Source organism: Haemaphysalis longicornis, unplaced genomic scaffold (assembly GCF_048455015.1).
Source record: "Haemaphysalis longicornis isolate Haplotype H1 unplaced genomic scaffold, Haemaphysalis longicornis Haplotype H1 scaffold_8, whole genome shotgun sequence".
Lineage (NCBI taxonomy): Eukaryota > Metazoa > Arthropoda > Arachnida > Ixodida > Ixodidae > Haemaphysalis > Haemaphysalis longicornis.
Window position 1 is genome coordinate 185151070 of NW_027526445.1, and position 26878 is coordinate 185177947.

At 48.0% G+C, this 26878-nt stretch overlaps 1 protein-coding gene across 1 annotated transcript in view; it reads right to left on the minus strand.

Moving 5' to 3' along the window:
• Positions 1–18522: 18522 nt before the first annotated feature.
• LOC144148619 (monoglyceride lipase-like) overlaps positions 18523–26878 on the minus strand; it is a 60516-nt gene continuing 52160 nt past the window's right edge. Inside the window, exons 7-8 of the mRNA XM_077680130.1 lie at positions 20022–20153; positions 18523–18714 (exon numbers count right to left, since the gene is read on the minus strand). Coding sequence (XP_077536256.1) covers positions 18610–18714; positions 20022–20153 — 237 coding nt within the window. The 3' untranslated portion in view covers positions 18523–18609. The remainder of the gene's footprint in view (positions 18715–20021; positions 20154–26878) is intronic.

The window sequence follows — 26878 nt, forward strand, 5'->3', positions numbered from 1 at the left end:
TACTGCTTACACTGACTGCATCTTTTCGTGCAGTGAGCACGAAGTTCTTCTCAAATGGCTTTCTAGGCTCCCGTACCTTTCTCTTATTTTCTGTAAGCTTAGTCCTTTCTTCAATATGGCTGTAGAGAAAGGGACGATCCTCCGAGAAACCTCCTGATGATTCCTTTAATCCTGATTATGCTTATGGGGCACGAGAGAAACAGCGCTACTTCTTTCACAGCATCCTCCCCCGCGCAACAATGAGAGAGCATAGTCCGTGTCCAAAAACTGCTTAGTCCCAAAGAGTTCCTTTTTAGTCCATGTAAGCCAAGAGAGTTTGACACTTCGCGCCTTCCATCTCCACCTTGGCGTTGGTGGACCCACGAACCGAGCACCTGCGGCCACTAGTGGCAGTCTTGTGAGGAGACTAGCTGAATGTTTGTCCTTCTTGGCAGCAAGTATTACTTGCTTTTTCCGCCTCATACGATTTTTCCTAGTGGCACCCGGGTACATGTAGGAAATATTCGAAGAAGGCTTCCCTGTCCAGGAGATCATGCGAGTTGAAGTCCTGGGGGCTAATTCAGCCCTGTGCCTTGACATGCGGCGCACTCTACGCTTTTTCGCTGAAAACTGCCGGTGCCCACGGGTATTCTTCCCATCCGCAACCTTTAGCTTGCGGCGCCAATACTTCCGCCGTGGGGTTGAGTTGAGATTTAAAGCAGCTTCCTGCTCCTCCATGTTCGCACGTTTCCTTTTGACAGTTTTTGCTTTGCTAGTCATGCCCACCTTTTTCTTCGGAACCATACGTATTAACTCTAAAGGACAAAGGTCGCGCCATAACAAACATTTGTTTCCGTCTTCGACCAGCACATCAATCGAAAGCATCTTGGGCTGTGTACTCTTGCAATTTCCTTCGTTATTCGCTTGAGGTGCACTGAGAATACACGGTTCCTAGATTGTTAATTGTGATGTCAGGTTGTTTGTGGTCGAGTCGTTGCTGATGGCCTTTGCTTGCGCTAGTAAAACCGTGCTATGGATCATTGCCCCTTGATCTGAAACTTTATTTTGAGTGGTAACCTGCTTGTACTCAGTCTCTTCGGTGTTAGACACGAGATGGCTGGTTTCCAGCAGCGTTACACCGCACGAATTCACATTCGGTTTTGTCGTAAGGTGGCATTTGTCATCCACTGCTGCATTACGTTGGTTCGCGTATGAAGTATCGGTACTCTTCCAGTATTCTTTCATGGGATTTCGGTGCTCCTGCAGCTCTGCGTATATTCGACCTCTGTAAGACGCAATTAGGTTTTCTCGGGCTCTCTGCGCTTGGTCCACTTTAAATTCAGCCTTTGCCTTTGCCATACAAACTACTTCATCAAACTTAAGCGCATCTTCAACCTCGGCCTCAAATTCCTCGATGTCCACGGTGTCTTGAACTTTTCGATTAATCACTTTCAGTTTGTCACGATATTCAATTAAATTAAGAAGTTCCTTCAACTCACTTATTGATGGTGTTTCGATTGGGAGGAGGTCTCAATCTTGGCGATGATGGACGTGATACCTTGACGGACGATGCGCCGCCTTTGAAGTAGGGCCTCCATACTCCGGTCGAGCGTCGCAAATTCCGTAAAGGCTGGCGACCGGGCTCAGAGGGCACCAGTCGGCATCGTCTCCGCGTCAGTATCGGCCCCGAATAGGATCATCATGTCACGCATCGTGCAGATATCTCCTAAGGGTCGGCTTGCTCCATCTTCTTCTTCTTAAGCTGCTCCGATGTTCCTCGAATCGCCGTCTTCCATCTGCGGCTTCATTCTGGCTCCCGAGAGGTGAGAGGGCGGCCGAAGAGAAGCAAAATGCGCTGAATGTGGCTCACATCCCGAGGTCCCTTGTCCGGTGTTTCGGCACCAAAAATATGTAGAGAAAAGGACGAGCCGCCGAGAGACCTCCTGATGATTCCTTTTATCCTGATTATGCTTATGGGGCACGAGAGAAACAGCGCTAGTTCTTTCACAACAATGGCCATGGCCAATCTGCTTTATTCGAGGCTGCATTTAGTGTACGTGCGAAACCTCTATATTTATTGTCGTATAGAAAAGTAATCCTGATAATTTAATTGAATGCAGAACTGCTAATTTTAAGGCAAAAGCCTTTACGGCCCCTTCCCGCGAAAAAGCGCGTTGTCGCAGTTCTGCTGTCAAGGAAATTGTAACAGCAGTAAAGAGAAAATAAGTCACGGACGCAAGTCACCCGATCGGATTAAAATTATGGTCAGCACAGTAGCAGCTTAGTGCTATAAGAACTGTGTTATCCCCGAAAGTCGCGACCATAGAATAATAGTCTGTAGGAAGATGAATTAGTTTATTCAGTGCCTAGTTAGGAAGCCAATGTATCCCAGGCTACTCCATATTACTTAATGGAGGGTAAAAAACCGGGTTGAAAAAATAACAACTTCACGACAAAAATGTTGGTTAGGTCCCGTTAATGTCCACGAAATGTCCTCCTGGGTTCGTTTTCATGGATTTGGTGTGAAATGCTGACACCGTCGGTTAATACTTCGAGGCGGCACCTGTTGAGTAAAATAATGTATTTAGGGCATGGACAACCTTACTTTGATGACCAGCGTCAAAGCATGGACATTGTAGAATTTCTAGACACATTATGCGATGGCTAGCCACTGGCAATTTTTAGTACAGTTCATTTCTTTGCCGGGGGTACAACGGGAGTAATAACACGCGGAAAACATCTCCCTCAGGCTCTCCACATACACATTATGGTGAGTTCGAGCACTTGATTCTGAGCAAAAAAAAAAACGTGTGTAGGCAACGCCGAATCGAACACAATATAACGGAGTTTCCACATTTCACGGCAGCTCGACATTTCATCGGAACTGGCCGGGTCTATTGCGCACAGAGAAAAGCGCTTCGTGGGGCCATCAAACCATGCCTCTGCCGACAGTTACCACTCAGTTGTTGTTTTGCCTTTCATTGTGACACGTATATCTTGACCTACTGGGGAGAATTTGGGAGCTTTGAGGGGCTATGAGCCCTCTTCACTAAATTCACAAAGCTATGAATTTGAAGCGTAAACGTTAAAGAATAGTGTGAACCGCGTTACACCAGGACGTGATGGCGTGTATGTAGAACAAGTGCACAACAGCCACACCCGACCCCGATTCTATGGAAGCTGTGTCGTGTGCAAGTCTGCTTGCTGGCTTAATTCTAGCAAGAAGACGAAGAAATGAAAGTGAAGAGAGAGAGAGCAAGGAGTAGTGGGAAGGACGTTGCACGTGTGGGAGTGTGGTAAGAACAATGGTAGTATGAGTTTGCGCTGTTCAGCTCGGCGCTGAAGCAACAACAAGCTCTTGTAGACTGGGCCCTGGAAATGGCACGGGCTCAGGCCTCCTGGACGTATGAGGCTGACCCCTTCAACCCTCACTCCCTTTCCTTCCCGGCTAAATGAACAATTATTACTAACACTTCTACAGATGCATAAACGGTGTAGCGGAAAGGAAAGGTGATTGAAGTAATTATCGCCAAAAGACAGATGCGAGAGGACAGAAAGCGATATAAATCTTATTTTTCAGGAAAGAAAAGTTTAATAAGCATCGCCAGGCCTTCGCCTTGAAAGTACGAAAGCGGACGGAAGCGTTAATGTCTTCTTTTGCTCGCTCGCAAACGACACTTAAGTTAGCGGCCGTCTTCAATGTTGTTTGGAAAAGATCCATTGCCATTATTTGCCCGGACGAAATCCTTCGGAAGTTACTCTTATCAAGTTCATTTCAGCGAAGGGTATCAACCGAAGAAAGGAAGCAGATTAAAATAGAGTCCAACGGGTTTTCCGTGATAAATATTTGTCTCCTAAAATGACCTTTCAAAGAAACGTGTGCACTCCGCAAAGATTCTTTGTCAGGGGAAATAGCACCGAAGTGACCTTAGGCGTCCTTCTGAAGTCAGTAACCTTCAAAATTCCTTCGATTGTAACCGGGACTTCATACCTTACTGTGATTCATTTGACTTGAATTCTGACCTTAATGAATTTGCAGCATACGCCCATTGTCATTGCTGTTCATTTGTCTTACACTTGTGGAAGTTCCTGGAAAATTAAAAGATCTATATTTATTCTCCTCTTTTGCCCACAGAACTTTTACTGTAGTGACGGGGTGTCAGTCACAAAGCTAGCAAATCATGATTTATGAGAATTTTAATTGATATAAGCTGATTTTATTGCAATAAAGCGGAGGTAAAGCGAAAGCAAGCGGAAAGTCAGGCACCCTATTCTCCTTAGTTTGTTCAGAAACATACTTTCGCAATATCAGTGCTGGTATATCCCCTAACCAATGCCGACAACCGTCAAAGAAATAAAAGACAGTTGAATGAACAACATCTAATCACCCCAGCCATGACCTGAATGCATGAGCATAGCGGTCAACCCAAATGTTGAAACTCATCTCTCTCATCGCTTAGCTAGGAATTAAAATGCGTAATTGGATAATCAATCTGCGTATTGCGTTGTGAAAATTCTGGGAGTGCTTATTTATCAGTCATTGCGTTTTTTGTGTGAAATGCTTTCCGAGAAATAATCGTTCACAATGATTACCTGCAAGATTTCAAATTCACGTTGTTAAAACATTTCGGGGAACCACAATCTATGCAACGCTAAAAGTGATTCCACATTGCCCAATTTACTAATACTATAGCACTTCTTTTTCGGTCAGCGAACGCCGGCACAAAATTTTGTGGATTCACATTCCCTCTTTTTTGCATTTCGTTAGTTGGGAAGACCTATCAGTTGCTCTGTTTCCGCTTAAAAAAGAGGTTGACAAAAAATTTTGGGACTTTTGTTACACGTACAGCTATATTTTTTGAAGCGGCTAGATAATATGTTAGACTTCAAGGAACCTTGCAATTTTTTTTCGATGTTTCCATAAGTGTAAATGTTTTCGTAATGCAGTTGGAACCGCATCTAGTACTCCAGTACACGGAGCAGTGGGTACAAATTACCTGCTGTCACCAAACTTTAATGCTGTGAGCACAACAGATAAATTAAAAATTATCTGGAAAAATTTCTTGGACCGTTGAGTGACGTAACTCGAGCTGAGTCTCAACCATGTGCCGGCTTCCTTTGAACAGCAGCAATTAATAAATTCCATAAGCTTATTAATAAAAGCGCAACAAATGAAAGGAGAAACTGGAAGATGTATAAGGTATGACAAGAAACATAACGCAGTGTCGGTCTGTGCAGGCGATGACCAAAGCGTTCGTTGTGCCACCAGGCATAAAATTAAAGTGAAAGTGTTCATCTTTAGTGCTGCAGGGTCTCTTTAAAGAAAAACCTTCACTGCAAGTATCTCAAAGACGCGTGCTCCCTGGAGTTAAGAATTCATGAGTGCATCGCTACCACCAGTGACCCACAGCGTAATATCGTCCGCGTATAGGCTGAAATGAAGGTGCAGAATTGTCTGAAGTTTCTTTGGGATATCGAGGAGAGCCAAGCCGCGTTCCCTACCACGGCGCCAGGTCAGCCAGGGATGACTTAATCACCTACCATGATATCACTGCGCATTACCTTCTCACTCGCCGTGAATACCCTCCTGCCAACCCTGAGCTGACCAACGATCAGGAACGCTTATGGCGATTCCTGCAGACGCACTCCTTGGCCTGCCGAGCACTTCTACTCCGAAATCACCCCTCGCAATTCCCCTCGCCAAATTGCCCACTCTGCGGGGACCTATTCAAGCTGGTTCACTCCGTGTGGCCCTGTCCTCAAGACCCCTTTCCACCCGTAGTTAATGAAGAGCAGTGGGAGGGAGCGCTGGGCAGCTCGGAACCAGAGGTCCAGATACTTCTCGTCACCCGTGCTGCCAACTTCGCTCCCGGCCTCAAACCGGCGCCACACCGCTTCGGTAAACCAGCCTAAGGCTCAATAAAGTGATTCCTCCTCCTCAGGAAGAAAGAGGTGTGGTACTGCCTTGAAACTTGAGTTTTTGTTATTCAAGGACAGCTTATATGGGTGTTCCCGGATCTAACTTTTCATTGGGAGGTTACTTCTAAGTTGTTGTTCATATGAAACAAGATAACAGAAAAGTAGCGACTTCAAACTGAAATATCTATCGCTAAAACAGATTGTTGCCTCCCAAAACTGGTCGCAAACTTCGCGCAAATGTTGTCTAAAGACGAGTTATGCGGCCGCTGCAGGGTAGCTGGCTCTCCTCGCAACCTGACCACTTGTGACGCTGGCACATTGCTCCCCTCTTGTCTCAGCACTGCAGTGATAAACGCGATAAGGGTTTGCTGAATTCAGTTCAATTTTCCCGCTCTCGCACTACCGGCGCGCCATCTATTGTGACCTTTTGTCACTCATGTGCTTGTTACTTCAGTAACGTGCTCGAAGCTCTTGCGCGAACTATTTTGTATTTAAGCCTACAATATACGTGTTATGGCGTTTATTTTGTTTGATAATGCAAAAGGTCTATTTTTAATCGACAGCACAGTGCTAGAACCAGATATACATTTTGAAGCGCTTCGAATTTGCCACAAGTTTTTTTTTTGTTGTTGAACAATGATGATAAGTATGAAGTGCGGTACCATATCTAGTATATGAGGGATGCTTTGCCTATATAAACTTCTCGACCATGAATTGTTATAACTTTTACCTCGGCAGTTGAATTAAGAGACGGTTTGACAGATCGAAGTGTTCGGGTTAGAGAAGCCTACGGAAGACTGCCGTCTTAAAACGGAATGTGTTGATGTGTCGCTTAGCATTCCTAAAGACGGAAAGTGTCTGCGTGCACAACTGAAGTGCATGCGAATATACCTGCCTGTATGGAACACACACGCCAGCAGAACAAACTGCTCTGTTAAATAGGACAATGCCTTCTTCGTCTTAGGGGAAGTACGCTCAGTGCTTTTTTTCTGAAATTGATATAAATACGCAAATTGATGTCCACTGGATAGCCAGGAATGTTCGCTTACTAAGTTGTTGCCCATCGGGAAGCAGGAGTCCCTTAGTAAAAAGGGGGGCAATTCATCGCAGTTTTTTGCCAATACTTCGTCAGAGCTACGGAACTCAGAGTTAAGGGTAGCTGAAAGTTAACTATAGAGAAGAATTTCCACTGTGCACTGGGCGTCGCCATTTTTAACGGCCGGGGCGCCATCTGGCGGGCATTTTTTGGGGACTGCGTTGCGAGCAGACGAGGCCGCAGTCACTACGCTGTTGTTTTGTTCCGTCCCGTGCGTGGACATCAGACGTCCCAGCGGCACCAAAAATCGGTAAGTTTAACAGTGGTTTAAGGAGGACGTTCAAAACGTCCGAGAGCTGTCAGTTTTGGCCATAAATTCCGTTCTCGACCCGGTAAGGCGGCGTGCCACCCTACCCTTTTCAGACCCCGCGTGCATTAAAATGCACATTTGCTTCAAACTCGGTTTGGAATTTCGCGCCCCTGGTGCAGCAAAGACAGCGCGCGCGATCGCTTCCCCTATCATGTGCTGCCATGTGGACGTAAATTGAGGAAGCGCACCGCAGAGCGAGCGCCGTTCTGAGCTTTGAAACAGGGCGTCTTTCTGGACGTCAACGTTCTACTCAAGGCGTCCAAGTAAGTTGCAAGTTACGCTATACCTCTCACGTAATATTTTTAAATTATAGTTTTAATCTACTCGCAAAGTGTTCAGGAGTAATTTACACACGAACTCTAGCTTTAAATGCCTGCATTTTTGTTTGCCTCAAGCTGTTTACTTGAGTGTACAATATAATGCACACTCGGTCTCAATGGATATTTTGCATGCCCCATCCGCTTTACACTCTCATGTGTTCCTTACTCTTGAGTGTAATACTTCAGCGTTTATTTCTCCCAGTACTCAGTGATAAAAAAGCTGAACGTGTCCTGGAAGCTATAGCCCCAAGTTACAAACCCCCAACCTTCTACTTCCCCTTCCCCCACTTGACGTAGAGTCTTCCTGCCACAATAAAGGCTACCTCCTCCTCCTCCTTTTGCTGGGGAGGGAGGAGGGGGGAGAGGTCAGCGCGATTTGCACTTTTTCAAGTGCTGATCGTCAGCGGTGTTGAGGTGGTATACGTCCGTATTTCCACACGTATAACCTGCCCTTGCATACAACCCGCACCCCCACTTTCAGTCTGCGAATAAAAAAAAAAAAAAGATTGGCGAAGCTTGCACCAACTCGCGCAAGGCTTGAACCATAGCTAAGCAGGAAGATTTCTTTCTATGTAAACACTGAAGGACACACCACCATACATTGCATTAGGTTTGAAATTGTTTATTTGTTGATTTGATTGATTGTGGGTTTTTAACGCGCCGACGCTACACAAGTGACCAGGCGCGCCGTAGTGGAGGGCTCCGAAATCATTTTGACCACCTGGGGATGTTTAATATGCGTGGGTCGAAATCTCGCCTCCATCAGAAAAGCGTCCGCCGGGGCCGGGAACCGAATGCGCTAACAGCACTGCGTCACATCCAGCCGCGCCACCGCGGCGGGCAATTGTTTTTTAAATAATAATAATCTTTATTTCACTGCACTGAATACATATTCGGGCCAGCCCAAGCCAAAAGTCTTGTTGGGCCTTTTGTTAACCTGTTCCGTTGTCGCTTTTCACGGTGGTGGTAGTAGTCATCGTCGGACGGCACACCCCACGGCTCGCCCGCACATACCAAGATGTCAGCGATCACATCGCAAGAATCCTGGCTGATCACGACGGCTGAGCCACAGTCAATACGCTTCGGAATATTGCCCGCAACATCCGCTTCCGGTACTGATGAAGTGAACAACGTCGCAACCCAGCGTTGAAGACGCCTACACAACGAGACAACAGTGCAATAGTACAAATAGTACAACAGTACAAAGAGAGTGCAATAAACATTTTTTTATGTCATGTACAACCCGTTCACTGCGTCATTTATAACAATTTGTTTACTTTTTTTGCGTGCCATGTAATGCAAATTTGCAGGCTATTATCATTTTAATATTCCTCGGTATGGCGGCGTATTTACCTAACTTCCTGCGTTAAAAACTTTGAAAGAACACTCGCTGGCCTACATCATTTTGAAATGGGCGACGTATATATAGCAGGCGGAAACATCGCTTTAGAAAACAAGCCCGTAATGCCAGTTTTCCGTGTGACGAATATTCCGGTGATACGAGAATTCCTCGTACGAAATGCCCTGTGACGAGTTGGCATTCCTGACCAGTTTACCTGGGACGAGTTGGCCTATGACGAGTGGACTTGTGACGACTAGGCCTAGACCCGAAAAGTTGCTAGGAAACACAAAATAGGAAGGGTGGAACGTCCTTCGCGTATTCCTATCCCTTGATCCCTCACACGATGTAATCCAACCGAACGACACCACCAGCGTAAGTCCCCGTGTGCGTGGTTGCAGGCAGGGCGCAAAGTGAAGTCGAGTTGCTTGCATCAACGACATTAATATTATAACGTCTGTTTTATTTCGCACGGCGTATACACACCGACCGCCATTCGATATATGCGCATCTTCGAGTCTGCTGTGTGCAGAGATATCGTTTCGGGCCACGCAGACGTTGTTGCGGGGAAATGGCCCGAACGGGAGCTGGCGCTTCCTCGGTGTACGAGTGCCAGAGCAGACAACCCCTGTGATTACCCAATCTCGGACAAAAACTTATCCCTTTTATAAAAATATGAACCATGCGAAAATGTTATGTATATTCCAAGCCTGTTGGTTGTTAAATATGTGCCCACACACGCCATGTAGCAAGAACCAAGGCAAGTTAATGAAACCATGGGGAAAAAATGCTGTGCAATAATAGCTTTAACAGAAATGAAAAAAAAAGTATAGCTTCTGACATGCTAAAGACGTTCGTCGAAACTTCAGCCAGGTAGGGTTCACAAGACCAACTATACGCGAAATGCACTGCTTTTTCGCGAGACATAAGGGGGGGGGAGGGGGACGCTGTGTACAAATACGGAGCGTAATCAAGCAATGAACGGTTTAGCAATCCCACACACAAATCTCGCGTTCACTTTCCTATGTTTTTCTACTTCAACGAAGAGCTGATCGTACGGCGGACGCATTTTTGGAAGTATACAGGGTAGGCTGTTCAACAATTAAGCGATGAAAGGCGTCGTTGGAAAAGTGTGGTATGTGATGAGGCCGTCTGATTTCAGCTTATGCTTTATTCTGCATGCTCCCTGTGTAATATGACGATATTTCGAAGAAGCATTTAGCCGCGGACGCGGATTACATTCTAAGCCCGTCTCCGCGCTGCGCGCAGAGGATATATGTAGCAGATAAATATTTGCGGGCGCTCACCTCACGACAAGACGACTCTGTCGTGTGCTGATCCCCGACTATAATTATGCATCGTCCATCGTACTTTTGTTGAATACTCCCGAAATTAACACAGACTGGCTTGTAAATGGTGGTGATCAATATCTGAGGTATAATATTGGCAAACGTAACTGGCGTGCGGTCAGGTATGAGTGCTACGCTGATTATGTAAGCGCACAAAACCGATTTAAATCGTAGTGTATAGCCGTAGCATGAACATCTGAGGAACCAGTGGTCACGGAGACACGGCTAGTAAGTTCAGGTCAGTGTAACTGCAATCGGCTCTATCATACGCCAATTCCGCGACGCTGGCCTGTGGCACACACCTGGCGCTTATACAGACCGAATATACCCCACTAAGATCGCGTCAGAAACATTTACACTATCCTAAACACACCGCATCTGCGAACAGAGTGACTGCTCCACATAAACATGGATTTCAAACGCCCGCAAACGGTAAATCTCAGTCGTGAACGTTCCGCAAAAGCAGCGGCGGCACTGGGGAGCGGGGAATTTCCTCTAGGTGGCGTTGGCGGGACGCGGACTCCTGCGGCTGCTTTCGAAACGGGCCGCTAGGGGGATTTCAGTGGCACCCCTACAGGCCGCGCTCGAGGCGTATACTGACTCCAGTCTATAGTGCCTAGAATATTCTAGGCACTATATCCAGTCTGCAAGCGGGCCAGCCTTACGTCACGGTCTCACCCGTGACGTCAGGGTAGAGTGTACTAGAAGTTTTAAAGTGGCCCGACCGGCCGCCCGGAGAGGTGCTCGTTTCGCGCAGAAAATAGCGGCGGCGCTGTAGTCAACAACAACTGAAAGCGGCGGCTGGCCGCGCGTACGGCCGCGCGCCCAGTCGGGCCAGGAAACGCTGCTTCTTTACGCGCGGAACGCTCGAAATTTGTTCTGCGGGACGTCCAATTGCTTCAACATACTGTAGGTACAGTGGACTGTGGGCAACGAAAGGAATAATAAACGCTGCAGCTCATTTTGCGTAAGTTTTGCCTTTCCCGCTCGACAACAACGAAAAAATTACGGATTTTTTAATTGAGTGCATTCTTAGCGGATTGAAAATAAAGTATTTGCATCGGCATTTTGGCTATTCCAACTTCCCATCAAAATTTATTTTGTGTGAAATTGCCTGATATGAACCAGTTCATGATTGCTTTATGATTGTGCCTTTATTGTGCAGCTTGATGGACATAATTAGTCGACACAAATGACATGAAAAAATATGAGGACTGGGATGATGGCTTTTCAGGAGAATTTCTTATTTATTGTCTCGCACTTTACGCTGCTCCGACTGCAGTTATGTGGGTTAATATCATAGGTTGTGTTTTTTTATTGCTTGAGTTGTTATTTAAGCAGCGGCCCGCTTGTGATACTTAGGGGTCACCGTGGTGTTAATGCTGTCGCTTGTCCGAACAGAAAATTACACGCGCAAGGGAGATATCTTTTTAAATAAAAAGGGGATAGCCCAGCGGTTAGCTCAGTTGTCCCAATCACCGTCTTTCACATAACTATGCCCACAACATTCTATTGATCGCACCACCTTTCACCTGATTCGGTCAAGAAAGGAGTTCAATCAAATTAACACAAATTTAATTCACAAGTATGCTGAGAGTATTAGTAGACGCACATAAAACCGAAGCAAAGCACAGATCAGAAAATATATTGACCGCGACAAAAATGAAATATAACACGGGAAATCATACCCAAAGTCAAGAAAGCTAACATGGAGGTTCAAATACACGGAACTAGAGCAAAATACACATTGTGTTTTCATTTTCAATAGCCCAGCATATAAAATGTTACACGGGAAATCATGCGCAAAGTCTACATAGGTAACGGTTTAGGGATGATGCTAACAGGGAGATTTAAATTGACATTTTTGACCAACGCATTTTCATAACTCGCCTGCGATCATTAGCGACGGCTAAGTTTAAGGAGTTGCTCGCGCCTTCGCATGTAATCACGAAACTTGTTTAACCCTTTTAAATAGACAGGAATCCGTGTCGCAATATATACACAACAAACCAAATTCGCTGTCAAGGTCTCACTGTGGTGGTCGCACCAAGGTGTTTGTTGGGAATAAGGGCTGCAGCACACCCATAACGCTGTCATGGTGGGGCTCCTTGTCGCTGAAGCAACCGCTAAAAACGTCCTAGAGATCGCTAATAAACTTTAAAAAATGCACGGAAGGATTCAGAAGTCCCCCAAAATTACAAGAGGTAGTAAACACAGCGGCATCTTCCCCTGGCATGCAGGAAGCAGTAGTTGGTCCTGCAGACTTGGCACTTCGTTTTCAGTACACACTTACTGACCAAGTGCCTGCGACATAGTAGGTTAATAAAATAAGAAAGCCCACTAACGACAGTACAAGCCCCAACGTTAGGGATATCTCAGAAGAGGCTCTTAATATTTTCGTTCCAAATAGGAACGTAAAAAAACAGCAAACTTTTTTCAGCCTATAGAATGTGCGCCCCGCCGCTTTTTCTTCACGCGCAGACTCAAGAAGGGGAAGGGAAAACATTCCTGGTGCCTGTCCGTCAAATTAATCCCTCGTTAACTCGAACTCATGCTATCTCAGAATATCTTCTCGAAACTTTTTCTTACCGTGTGTTTACCTCCCATAGGCCATACGCATTTGCCCGCTTTATCTCGAAACGTTTTTTTTTTCGGAGGACCACGGATATCTTGAAATACTGGCAGAGAGGACACAAGGCAAAGTCCGCTACAGGCAGCTGATAAGGTCCCCGTTCGAATGCATACTCCCACTACGCACCGAACGCGGCCGTGGAGTGCAAGTTTAATTACGCGGACTACGCGTCCCCGTTACCGGAATGCTGTCTGGCGCGTACATCATTGAAATAGCTGTGGACGACGCAGCTGATCATGCGGAGGAGGAGAAGCCACCAGAAGTGACTACGACGGCAGATACAACATACAACAACGGCCGATACAACATAGATGCTGCGTCTGCTTCGTAGCAAGGTAGAATGTAGCGGTGGCGACCACCAATTCATGCGATGTATTGAGAAGCTCGAGTAGGCTTTTCTGGTATGCAGATGCGAACGCGACACAGCCGAGCACAACACAGTTCTTTCTTCTGCTATAATAAAAGTTTCTTTTTCCTGCGAATGATTTTGCCTTTATAACGAAATCTCCCCTGTGCAATAGTGCTTTTGTTAGAAGCACTAGCGGCTATTTCAGGGACCTAGCTACAAATTTCCTACATTTGACTTAACTCGAAACTCCGCGCTTATCTCGAAATTTTCAGCTAATTTTACGACTATGAGTTAACGAGAGATTACTGTAGATCAACAACGTTTTCAGAATACGCATCAAAACATGAGAAAGTATGGGGGGAGAGGGAGGAGGGGGGTTAGATAAATGTTGGGTCGTACTAGTTTAAAGTTTGATCAAACGGAGTCATAACGGTCTGCGTCTACTTTCTAAATCACCAAAGTAGATGTAACTGACCAAAGGTGCGGGTTTGATTCCCGGCCGCGGCAGCCGCTCTTGTGATGGAGGATAAAAGCGAAAAACGCTCGTGTCTTCGAGATTTCGGCGCATGCTTAAGATCCCCAAATGGTCAAAATTAATCCGGAGCCCTCCACTACCGCTTGCCTCATCGCCTGTGTAGGATCGGCGCGTTAAACCTCATAATCCAAACTAAATCAGCTGAGCAAGCGTAAAACACCGCAGCGAGCAAAGCAAATCTTGCCGCGCGCAGGTGCCGGGTAGCGTCGGCTGTTCAGTTGTCGGCGACAGCAGCGCCGCCGCTATACCGGTTTATTTTCTGCGCGAAAGTCGACCCGGCGGAGCAATGGGAGAGGCCGCCGCTCGGGCCACTCTAAAACTTCTAGTACACTCTAGTCAGGGACGTTCGCCGCATCGTCTGCTACGATTGCGCATGGTCCGCACTCGCCCGCGGAGTCGACATGTCGTCTGAATCGTCAGACTCGGATGAGTCGCTGCCACCCGATAGACTGAAGAACTTTATTTGGCCAGGCGATTAGGCCGGCTATGTCTTCGCCGGCGTCCGTTTTTTAATATCACTGCGGTTCGAACCGGCGCAGACCGTGATAGCAACAGCTTGTCGCCACTCTTATAATCAATGTGATCGCGAAAAAGAAGTTCCACATGCGAGAAAGTAGATGTTAGTGTGGTGAAAAATTGTGCTAGGGGTTGTTATAAGCGCTGAATTTAAAAGCGGCGTTCAGATATATGCCGCGATGGTAAGCCTACGCTGAGCGGCAGCGGAGGTTCGGCGCTCTGACCCAGCACTGCCGGCACCGCGGTGCGGCAAGCGGCCGAATTATGGCGCCACCTACGCGCTAGAATCAAAATAGGCCACGGCAGATGTCTTACTCACCGATCGCTGAAACGGGAATTATCGCCAAAATAAAGCTCTGTATGCGAAAAAGGGGATTATAGTGCACTGAAAAGTTGTGTAAGGGATGGCCATTCGCAGTTGTACAGATACCGGCGATCAAATATTCGCCACTATACTAAGCCTAAAGTTCCCAACACCCAAGCTGAACGGAACAACGCCGAGCCCGCTGGCTTGGGCGACAGTTCTTGCGGTCGCCGCCGCGCACGAACTCAGTCCACGTTTAGCGCTGCATGTCGTCGCGTGGAAAATAATGCATATTGGCGTCGTCGTCGATTTGCTCGGAGAGGCTTCCACGAGCAGTACTTCGAATTCCGCGAGCTTGCCATAGCACAACTTTGGCGAGCTCGGCCGCGGTGCGCGTCGACATCGCGCACCGCGCGGTGCCGGCACCGCGCAGTTTTCGGCACCAGCGCAAGGCAACACCATGCGCCGGCCACGAACTAAAGAGCAAAGACGTCGAACACGCAAAGTGCGCAAAGTTTACAAGCATTGCTCACACAGCTACACCCACGTATCCTGCCCAAACGAATACCGCGAATACCACCGACAACAGCAGCGCAGGATATCGTTTCCAGTTCCGAAAACGACTATATGACGTAACCCTGAACCGGCCAGACACGTCGGCCGATGTTTCGTCACGCCGAAAGCGATTTCGCTAGTGCTGCCAATTTGTGGAAGCTCGCGGCCGGGACAATCAAACTGGATTTTAGATGTGATTGCGGCCTCGGATCGCTGCAAAAATATCTGTGAGGCATCTGTACAAACTACTGAAGCCAATTATATCATTTTTAGGCGTCAAAATATGTGTAAGTACTCCTTTAATCAAATCCGGGCATGACTATAAAAACGTCGTAGGGGAAATAGGCACTGATTAAGCCAAACTGCCGAACATAACAATACTTTTAAGCATGTGCGGCGAAGCAATCTGATCACCGTTCTCGCGTCATTCATTTACCAGGCAATACGAGCAGTTCGCGCGGTGAGATCAAAAGTGAGCGACGCGTTTCCGTCGCTGTTACAAGGTGTTTGCTTGCGCACACATGTCCCGTCACAAGTATTTCATAATGAATTTACAGCGTACTTTTTTCGGCATCAGTTGCATCGTCCTTGGCGTTAGCTGGCTGCGTATGTAAGAGCTGTGGGTCGCGATGGTAGCAACTACCTAAACGCGGCGGTCGCTGATTGCTTGCCCGAATTATTTGGTTTACAGACAACTTTTTTGGTAATTTGCATCAAATCCACAAGGAGCGGGTGAGACGGTGGCCACAAAAAAAAAAAAAAAAAAGCACGCTTCCGCATACGCACGGGAAATGTGTTGCAGCAGACGACAACACGATCCGGCGTCCTACAAGTGACGTCACTCGTAGGTGGCGCCACGGTATGTCCTCGAGGCCAATATAGTGGAACCTTTCGTTGCTGTTGCCGTTTGAATTTTTCTAATGCTGCCAGGTAGCGCGGGCAACAGCAGGCGACGGTTTTCTGCAGTTGATGTAGTATTTCCTTTGCTATCGCGAAAGCCGCGCATCCATGAATTTTTTAATAAAGGATCACTGCAAATATCACTTATGCATTGATTTTCTGCCTTATATTTGCGTAATGTCCTGTTCTTGTTCAGCAATGTTGACGAGTATGAACATTGGCACTGGACTTAGACGTTTAGATTTGGCTGTGGTTATATAATACCCCTGCTACACTGGGGTCTAAATGCCATTTGAACCAAATGTCATTTGACTCAAATGCCAAGTTGTGCTGCTACACTAGGTTTTCAAATGCCATTTGGCTCAAATGACATTTGAGCCAAATGAGCACCGAGAGAGACATTTAAGATTTCAAATGCCATTTCCAGCACTCTCGGATGCAGCGTCTTCGATCGGGAATAAAAAATATAATACTTCCGTACGTAAAACAAACAAAATATTGTTTTTTATGGAACTTTGTTCACTGTTTATTTACTTAAAATACGAAATCAACGTATTTAATTTCCATACTCTCAAAACCAGTGGATCAATTGCAAAAAAAAAAATTGGCCGCGCATCTGCTAATTTCGTTGCAAATGTCGTCAAAAGACGATAGTCTTTATCGGCTATTGCGAAGTAAATGCCTCCCTTCGCTTTGCCGCTCACCTCTCATGTTGTTCCTCTTGCGTCGCGCTCCTCCCAAGGTAAAGACGCCAAAGGTTTGCTTAAATCATTTTAAATTTCCCGCGTTATACTGCTCCAAACCGGGTGTCTCGATGCGAACGCTGCTGTACGGCGGAGACGCGCGTTAATCGAGGCGCCCTACTTCAACGTTTATAGAACCGCGTTTCCCTACTCCACGTGCCTTGCAAGCAGAACGTGGAACCTATCTAGTGGTACCTTGCGTAACTGTTGCCGGTTGATTTCTTCAAATGGCGCAAGAAGCTATAGTGGCGCGGGCGACAGTAGGCGACGGCGAAGTGAATTCTTTTTCTGCAGTTGATGAAGTATTTAATTTCGCAAAAGCAAGCATGCTTGATTTTTTTATAAAGGAACACTGCAAATATCACTTCTGTATTGATTTGCTGTCTCATATTTGCGTAATGTCTTGTTCTTCTTCAACAATGTTGACAAGTATGAACCTTACACCGGACATAGAAGGGTAGATTTAGCTGTGACTATATAAGACTAATGGGCAGGCATTGTTTTGCTTTGGCCGGGTGGCTGAATCGAGTCACAGACAGACAGACGGACAGACATACAGACATACAGACAGACCAAAATTTCTGGGTTTAAGGAGCCCAAGAAAGACTATCGTCTTTAAAAAACAACACAAACAGCCACCGCGTTAGAGTCAAAATTGCTGTCTCTTCTAATTTGATATCATTTTACTGCCTCAGACTGCTCCTAAGTTTGATTGGTGTGTTAGTGTACGAAAACGGAACGGAGAAACAACAGCGCCACTACAGCACAGCGAACAGTTGTGAAAGCTTTTAAATGCCATCGAAATTGTAGTGTAGCACGGCGGATTCTGAATGGCATTCGAAGCAACCCATTTGAGTCAAATGACATTTGGTTCAAATGACATTTGGACCCTAGTGTAGCAGGGGTATAAGACTACTGCGCAGCTTCTGTTTCATTTTGGCCGGATGGCTGAATGGAGTCACAGACAGACAGACAGACAGACAGACAGACAGACAGACAGACAGACAGACAGACAGACAGACAGACAGACAGACAGACAGACAGACAGACAGACAGACAGACAGACAGACCAAAATTTCTGCGTTTAAGTAGCCCAAGAAAGACTATCGTCTTTAAAAGAAATGTTATTCCGCCTATCGAAACAAATTTCGCTCGCCTATGCAACCCGACGGACCAGCGACACGCAAGTTTGTGGTCGAACTTGCCGATATGTTTGAACGCCTGTAATTTTAGATCCTATAGGACGCCGCTGCGGTGGTTCGATGTTAAAACTATCTTACCGCATTCGTGAGCGTCTTCTGGTTAACGGTACCCCGTTTACTCTAAAGAATTCAAAAAGCGGTTGACATGAAACAGGCAGAGAATGTGATCCAAATGTACCAAGCGATCCAAATCCGAGCCTTGAACAACGTGGAAAAAACAGTCTCGAGCGCATCCCTTACGGCAAGAAAATACTGAACTTCGTCGAGCACTTTTTCCAGCGTACTCCGTGACGGTCACAATTTTCTTATTTGTATGTAAAGAAAATTATTTATTCCCGCTTCATTTGTATGTAAAGAAAACAATTTATTCCCGCTTCTCAAATATATATGCTGTCGATCATACCCAACTGCACGACCAATGTACACTTAGCCCAGGACGATGACATATGCCATTGTCCTAGAAATGCGGTCAGTACATTTTCTTAAGCGTCTCCAGACAGATGGTCCCGACGTGGCACTTGGGTCTTCCGCATGTAGCTCGCTGCATCTGAACGGCTACCACTAATTTGGAAGACGGGCCGAGATCCATTCGACGATATCCTTACGCACCTGTGGGCCCACACCGTCCGGTTCCGTGAGGAGACTGTGGTACGCCCCGTTGATGATCTGCAGCAAAGACAGAGCGGGGGGATTATAAAATAGAAGATAAAATCTGATATACAACATACACGGAAGTTGTCTATGGAATGGATGCGGGATTTTGCCGCGTACGCGCAAAAACAAAAAAAAACACGCAATGTAGGGAAGCCAGGTCACAATGAGGAAGATCACACGGAGAAGGACCTAGATCCTTCAGTATTTTTATGTAAGATGGCTTATTATTTAACTTCGAAAAGCATCTTCCAATCCTGCTAACTGAAACCGCTAACTGCTAACTGAATTCCTGGTAACTGAAACCAACTTTAAAGGAGGGGGTTGTTGAACGTGTCGAAGCTACCGCTGGGCTATGTGGGGCGCCGTAGTGGATGGATCCAAATCACGGTGTAAGATATACTATTAGGTGAGGATACAGCTTGCAACACAAAGCGCGGGGACGCGGGTTCTATTCCCGGGCGCGGCGGCCGCATTTATATTTAATGGAGGCGAAAAGCAAAAACGGCCGTGTGTACGAGATTTTGGCGCACGTAAAGATCCCCAGGTGGTCAAAAATAATCCTGAGCTCTTCACTACGGAGCGCCTTATCGCCTGCGTTGTCGCGTTAATTAAACACTACAATCAATCAGCTTGCAAAACAAACGTGTACTCGTCGTTTTAGTAAAGTCGCCATACTGACGCCCCTGAGACTGTTGAGTGCAGCGCCCTCCAGCGGCAGAGAAAAGAAGCTGCCCGAAAGCTAGCTATTCGGAGGTGTTTGGGTCTTTTCGGCTGCTTGTCAGGCATTCTCGGCAGGTTTCGTAACCGGTCGTCTGCTAGATGTCTGCTTGCCGCGGCTTGGCCCGTCCCGCCAGCCAGTGGAGCAGACGGTCATTTGACCAAAGCCGTGCGAAAGTTTCAGCGTGTTCTGGGCAGGCGTTTTGAGTCGGTAATAATCAAAAGACGGCAAGTGGCCTGAGACCACCCCGAGAATATCGCACGAGCGGGACCTTAACCATAGACGAAGGCAGGCTTTGGATGAGTATTACAATAATTACAGCTAAATTAAAGGTTAACAAAGTGAAACGTACATTTAACCGGACTAAGTCAAGCTTTCGCTTCGCATTATGATCCACTGTTAGCTGACCTAAGCCGCAGGCATTTTTTATAAGCGATCTGGCAGCAGCGTCCATGAGCCCCTTCGTTTTCGCGTTAAGAGTTTAGTCGTTGGATGGATGGAGCAGACAACAAAACTTGCTCGTGCAGTGTTTCTCCGAGGAAACACATCACAGGGAACAGAGCCGAGTGGCGACACCATAGTGCGGCATTCTACGGCTCACCTTAATAGTTTTGTCTTCGCTTGGCGCCTTCTCGAAGAATTGCTGCGAGTCCGCAGGATCACAGAGCTTATCCGCAGAGCCGTGTTGTATCAGGAATGGCAGTCCTACTGCTTCTATGTTGGCTTGCATTTTCTACGTACGAAAGAGAAAGAAATAAAGCATACTGCTGCCCAATGGTTCATTTGTTCTCCATGGCGTCTACTGGGACGCCAGAAGCAAGAGAAATACTCCAGTAAGCATTTAGTGTTTTCTCCAGTTCAGCACAGTAGAGGGTTGAAATGGCACCCTCGCCGTGTTTTGGTAAAGGTCTTGCCTGATTCGGTTTTGCTAAAAATCTTGCCTGAAAAGCACGCCTGTTTTCTTGATGTTTTCTTAAAATAAACTGGCTACAGAGCAAGGTTGGAGCTCTCGGTATCCCTTAAAATGCAGTTATGGAACCAATTTTCTTCGTTTTAGAGTTCTTTCCAGAAACCTGCCGCATTGTCCTAGCCTATGGGCAAGCCAACACATGACAGGCTACCGACTTTTGGAGAAACCGGAGGCATTTCACTTGAAGGTGCTCGAAAAGCTCCTGGTAGTCGTAGTTAAAGACAGCTCCGTGTAGGAGGTCGTTCGTTAGAGCCGGCATATAATGATTTAATCGGGTCATCTGTACATCAGCGACAAGATTCCGTCTGTTTCACCTATTTCTTCATCATGGTTTAGTAATGATGTTGTGCGTGATGGGAAGCTTGGCTTTTTCTTCCCTCTCATTTTGTGTTCTTGCTTAGGTCCACCAGTCTATTTCCCTGCGTAACATTAGTGTTCATAAAGACTGCAAAAACAGCCTAAGTTTGACGTATTTGTATGAATGAAACTGGTTGTTCATACCCTTCTCGATCTGAAAGAAGAATCTTTCATATGCAGCTAGTTCCCGTTGACGTTGACCCACAGGTAAGGTGCCCGATGTACATGTTATGCGCATTGCCTCCGATATTAAGATATTAAAATTCATTAGCCAATTTTCTCTCCAAGTGTAAATGTTATGTAGGACTGATTGTAGTGGATGCGTGCCATTGTTACTTGTAATTTTTCGAAAAAGGATGGAATCGTCGGCGTACAAGTGGATGTTGGATTCGACGTGTAGGGTAAATCGTTCACATATATAAGGAATAATAATGGCCCAAGTACAGAGCCTTGAGGAACTCCAGATGTGATAGTAATTGAAGGTGAGTCATAGTTGTTAACGGTAACAAACTGCTGCCGGTTAAGTAAGAAATATTCTATAAATTAAATAACATGACCATATATATTAAATGCGGTAGGGTAAATCGTTCACATATATAAGGAATAATAATGGCCCAAGTACAGAGCCTTGAGGAACTCCAGATGTGATAGTAATTGAGGGTGAGTCATAGTTGTTAACGGTAACAAACTGCTGTCGGTTAAGTAAGAAATGTTCGATAAATTAAATAACATGACCATATATATTAAGACAAGTCAGTTTATAGAGTAGTAATTTATGGCATACTTTGTCGAACGTCTTTGAAAAGTCTGAAAATATGCAATCTACAGTGGACTGGTTATCAAGGATGGCATATATTTTGTGTGTAAAAGAAACAAGCTGCGCTTCACAAGAATCGTGATTACGAACACCATGTTGTCCTTCACTAAAGAATATATCTTGTCTTTTATTTTTGTTCAATAATGTTGGCAAGTATGAAGGTTGCCACCGGATGTAGTATTTCGAAAATGTTTTCCCTATATAAAAGTCTCTTTCAAGAATCATTTTACTTTTAGCAGTGCGGATGAATCGAGGAACTATCAGGCAGACGGTCAGACAGGCAGACAGACAGACACGCGAAGAGACAGACCAAAATTTTCGCTTTTAAGTAGCCCAGGACAAAAAATAGTTTTTAAAAAACCACTGCGGAGTGTTTCCAAATCTCACTTCCCTGGCTGATCGCAGATTCCTAGTAAAGGATGAAAATGCTACGGGTATTCTTCCGAAGTTACGGAGTGTTTGGCGTGCTGAATTTGGCGTCCAATGACTCGCTGCACACTGGCGTATGTGCCAAGCTGTGGTGTGTCTCCTCGTTCTTTGACTTCTTGCGCTTTTATCCTGGGTTCACTAATTGTTTCCATAGAAGACGCCTGTGCTGCTGCACATTTGAACAACCCGTGTGACCATTTAAAATGGTTTCGCCACGGCGAAACGAGCCAATGGTTTCGCCGTGGCGTGCGTGACGAGAAATTCCAAACGTGGCTGGGAAGGTGGAGAGAGGGCGCTTTTCAATCATGGAGCACAGTGTAGATGGCGCGGTGAATGGGCGCTATTACCCTGCGCACCGGAACCTGCCCACTCCGGCGGGCGGATCGGCGGGACCATTCCGTTGGCTTTGTCGTCTGCTTTAGCGACGGTTGTTTTGGGCCTGTTTTGGCGCAGCTTCGCGTCCATTGTACGCTTCCTTCGCACGGCTTGATTAACTTGTTCGACAGCACCTCCTTGGTAACCCGGACCCGACGGAATTAAGTGGTCGTACGGCAAAGATACGTTAAGGATTAGTTTGCAGAAAGAGAAAACAAAATGTAGAGACAAATACAGACACCTGGACTCTAGAGAAACAGTATCTTTTGTGCACTGCTTGCCACGAATGGGACTCCGTATTCTAAATTGGTGAATACCAATTCGGTTGTGTTTTAGCAAGTAGTATTAGTAGTATTACAAAAGGCGAAATGGGCAACTGGATCGGATAAATAGCGATTATAAAAGTTTCCTCAGCTTTCTCGCAATTCTCAAACTTACGAAACTAACTAGTTTCCGTGTCTGCGCTCGTGATGCGCGGTGGTGTAGCCCCGCGCCAGCACATCGGGTTCGCTAGGTTCCGCTGTCACACCCTTCCAAAGACGCCGTCTCTACGTTTTTTTTCCTCCGACGCACGGCTGGGCTACAGCGGCGACGTCCGCCGCTCCAGCCCGGCCGTGGCCGTCGTTGCTGCTGCGTTCGGGACGCCGCCCCCGCGAAGCCCAGTAAACGGCAGGCAGAATTTCTGGTTCCACTCTTTGTAGAGCCGCGTGCGTGAATTCAAGTGACGTCGCATGGGCAATTGTTGTGGGTGTCGTTTACAGCTTTGCTTTCCAACCATCTTCCCAGCGTGGATTCGAGCCTTTTTTAGGGGCGAAGCTCCTTAAGTCATGGGTCTGTCCATCCCTTGTGTCTCGTGGTACGTGACCGCCGCATACTTTCGGAGATGTCGCAAAGTGGGCCGCGTTGCACGCGCAAGAACCGGCTGCAACCGGCAGCGCAAACTCGGCACCGGGAGCGCGAGCTTGTCTGTGTTCGCCAACGGAGGCGCGAGCGCACGTGCACTGCGAGGGGGAGATCAGGCAAGAGATCACGCCACGAACGCAGGCAGTCGTTCTCGGAGGGCAGGCTCGCTCAAGAGTGCAGGCACGTGCTGACGCGTTCCATTTTGGGAAAGCTTCGCATGCGCTCCGTCATTTTTCAGTGATTCCAGTGGTTAATTGACTCGCAGCTTTATGAAAGGGCATCGACTAGATGTATGAAGTTGCATGGAGCACCGGAAACCCGAATTCCGAGGTAGGGGGACCATTTTTTCGGAAATTTGAGGACTTTTGTGTGCCCGGGAGCCGCTAGGCCTAACGACAACTTCGGCCCCGGCCGAGGAAAGCGGTAGGCCTAGGCCGAGCCCCGGCGACGCCGAAAGCGGATCACCGATTCATCGGTTGCTACGCAAGCGTGCAACGACCCAAGATGTCTACCGCTATGCGAGTAGAAGTGGATGGCGTAGAAATTTCGCCGGATCAGTTCACTAGAGCGCAGGGGTGGAAAACCGCTGGCGAAAAAGTGAAGCAAGGCGGCGTAGGATTGCTAAGCCTAACGCCCGTACTCCAAGTGAGCCAAGATGGCGCCAAGGCCCCGACTGACGTCAACGGTCGGGGCAATGACCTCGGTGGCGCCACCGGCAACGATCTACGTCAGCAGAGGACGAAGAAACGAATAAACAAGGGCAAGCTGCTGAAGGGCGCGCGCATGCCAGACCTGCCGCGTGCAGATATGAAGATTGTCATGCGGCCACGAGGCGGGCTGCACGTAAGCGAGGTGGCCCGCGTGGAAATAAGCCGAGCTGTAACGGCGGCGGCGCAAGTCGACGCAATTGCTGCTAGAGAAGATGTGATATGCCTAAACCACCAACAGAACATCATAGTCGTGAGTACCTCGAAGAGGAATCACGCCGACAAATACGCCATGGTGGAGCAAATCGACATTCGGGGAACGTCCCACGAAGTCAGCGCGTACGAGTCGGCCCCTTACGGAACAGTGAAAGGAGTAATACGGGGCATCCCACTGGAGGACACCGCCCAAGAAATACAAGATTTAGTCGTGCACAAGCACAATCCCACGGCCTTGCAGGCGAACCGCATCGGCAAGACCAGGTCGGTGGTGATCGCCTTCGAGGGACACAAAGTGCCCAACCACGTCCGGTATGGGAACCTCCTAGTTGAGTGCACCCTGCACAGGAAGCAGATTGACGTGTGCTACGCATGCGGCCGAGTGGGGCACAGGATGGACGTGCGCCCAAATCCTCAAGACAAGATTTGCCGGGGCTGCGGTGTCGCCAACCCCGGAGAAGACCACAAGTGCGTACCCAAGTGTGGCCTGTGCGGGGGGAAACACCTCACCGCCGACAAGGCTTGCAAGGCAAGATTCAAAACGCCTTACGTCGTCCGTCGACGGCGCTGGAAACGGCGCCGGGCGGAAGAAGACAACGAGGACAAAAAGCAATGCAAAAGAGGTCCTACAGGGCGACCCCAACGTAGCGCCTCTTTGCAACGGGGCCGGTCCCAGACGCCGGTCCGCAACAGCAACGGCGGCGGCCGCCAGAGCCGCTCTCGATCGAAGTCACGATCCGGGGGCGGTGGCGGCGACGGCGGCAACCGCCGCCGGGAAACGGCGGGTCGAGGTTCGAGCGGAAGATCCAGTTCCCGGACCAAGTCCCATTCGAGATCCAGGGCCGTTTCGAGATCCAGGGCCGGATCAAGACTCCGGGCCGAGTCTACCGGAGGACGAGGGACAACCGCCGAGAAAAAGGTGGGCTGGACCAGCAGGTCTTCTGTCGCTCGGGTTAGCGAACCCGAATTCCCGCCCCTCACCCCCTCCCAACCCCTTAACCTAAGAGCTAGCCCGCAACGGGATTGCAATGAAGTAAAAGAGCTCAAGAAAATCATAGAGCGGCAGAACGCTCAGATACAAGAGCAGAACGCCCAAATTAGGGCCTTAATGAGCAAAATCGATGCACTAGCTAGCGGCAGCTCAGCAAACACGAGACCCCAAGGCGATAACAACACGGTGGAGAACGCCGGAGGAATGCGCAAGGTGCCGCGGAGGGACCCCCCGTCGCCCCGCTTAGGGCGGGATGCGGGGGTGGCACGGCCGGCGCAACAAGCGCCGAGCAACCAAGAAGCAATGGACTCCGAAGAAAGCACCGTCAACCGCGAGACGGCGACAGCGGCGGCGCAGATTCCAAAGGGAGGAGAGCTTACAGCGATCCTAACGGCCATCACCCAAATCAACGAGAAACTGAGTGCGATAGACGCCAGATTCGAGGCCCTCGAAGGCCAAGTGCGGACGCTGTCGATCAAACACGAATGGCTAGCGACCAAAGTAGCAACCCTTACCGCAAGGAACCGCTTCGCGTCCCTGAAGAAAGAACGGGCGGAAAAAATCAAGGCATCGATCGCGTGTAGGCGCGGCCACCTAGAAACATCCGAGGAAGATGAAGCAGGGACCAAAGAAGAAAAAGAAGACCAACGGGGGGGACGTTACAGTAATTTATCAATGGAACTGCCAGGGGATCCGCAACAAGGAGGCGGAACTGTTACTCCACATTGACGGGCTCGAACACAAGCCCGATGTAATAGCACTACAAGAAACGAAAAGCAAGCCCAGACTAACGGGATACGTGACGTACACGGACCCGACGGAGGAAGGGACAGCGGTGCTCGTCCGCAGCAACGTGGCGGCTACTCAACACGTCACGGCGCAGGGCGGATGCGAGCACACGCTCGTCGAGATTCACGCAAGAACAATTGGCAACACGAGAAATCTATACGTCATGAGCGCGTACTGCCGCCCGTCACAGAGGCAGTACGACTTTGATCGAGTAGTGAGCCAGGCGAAAAGGTTGGCGGGGAGCAGGCCGCTCCTGATCCTCGGCGACTTCAACGCCCCTCACACAACGTGGGGGTACAAGTACCAATCGAAGAGGGGTAAAGCTCTAGCCAACACCATGGAGGACCATGAGATGGCCCTGTTAAACGAGCCAGACGTGGCCACCAGAAGGGGCAACAGTGCCAATAGGGACACAACTCCGGATCTGTCATGGCTATCGGGGGCACTGGACGTGTCCTGGAGAAACCAAGACGTGGACCTGGGCTCCGACCACAGCGTAATCGGCATTACCATCAAGGGACCCCAATACCGCGCCATGCTGGGGACGGCACGCGTAACGGACTGGGACAAGATGCGGGAATACACGCATCAAATCAAAGAGGCTTCGGAGAACGATAAAAAAGCTGACCGAAAGCAAACGTACGCCGAGTGGGCGAGGGATCAGAAAAAGGCCCTCGAGAAATTCACGCAAGAAATAACGACGACGGCGCAGACACCTTTCGTGGACGCCAGGCTGGCTCACATGTGGGCTGCCCGGCACTCGCTAACGCGAAGGTGGAAGCGCCAGCGTCACAACAAGAAGCTGGTCAAACGTATCGCGGTCCTTAACAAACAGATCGCCGGATACGCAGCCAAGCTATGCCAAGAGAACTGGCTGAACACTTGCGATGGCTTGCAGGGTAAG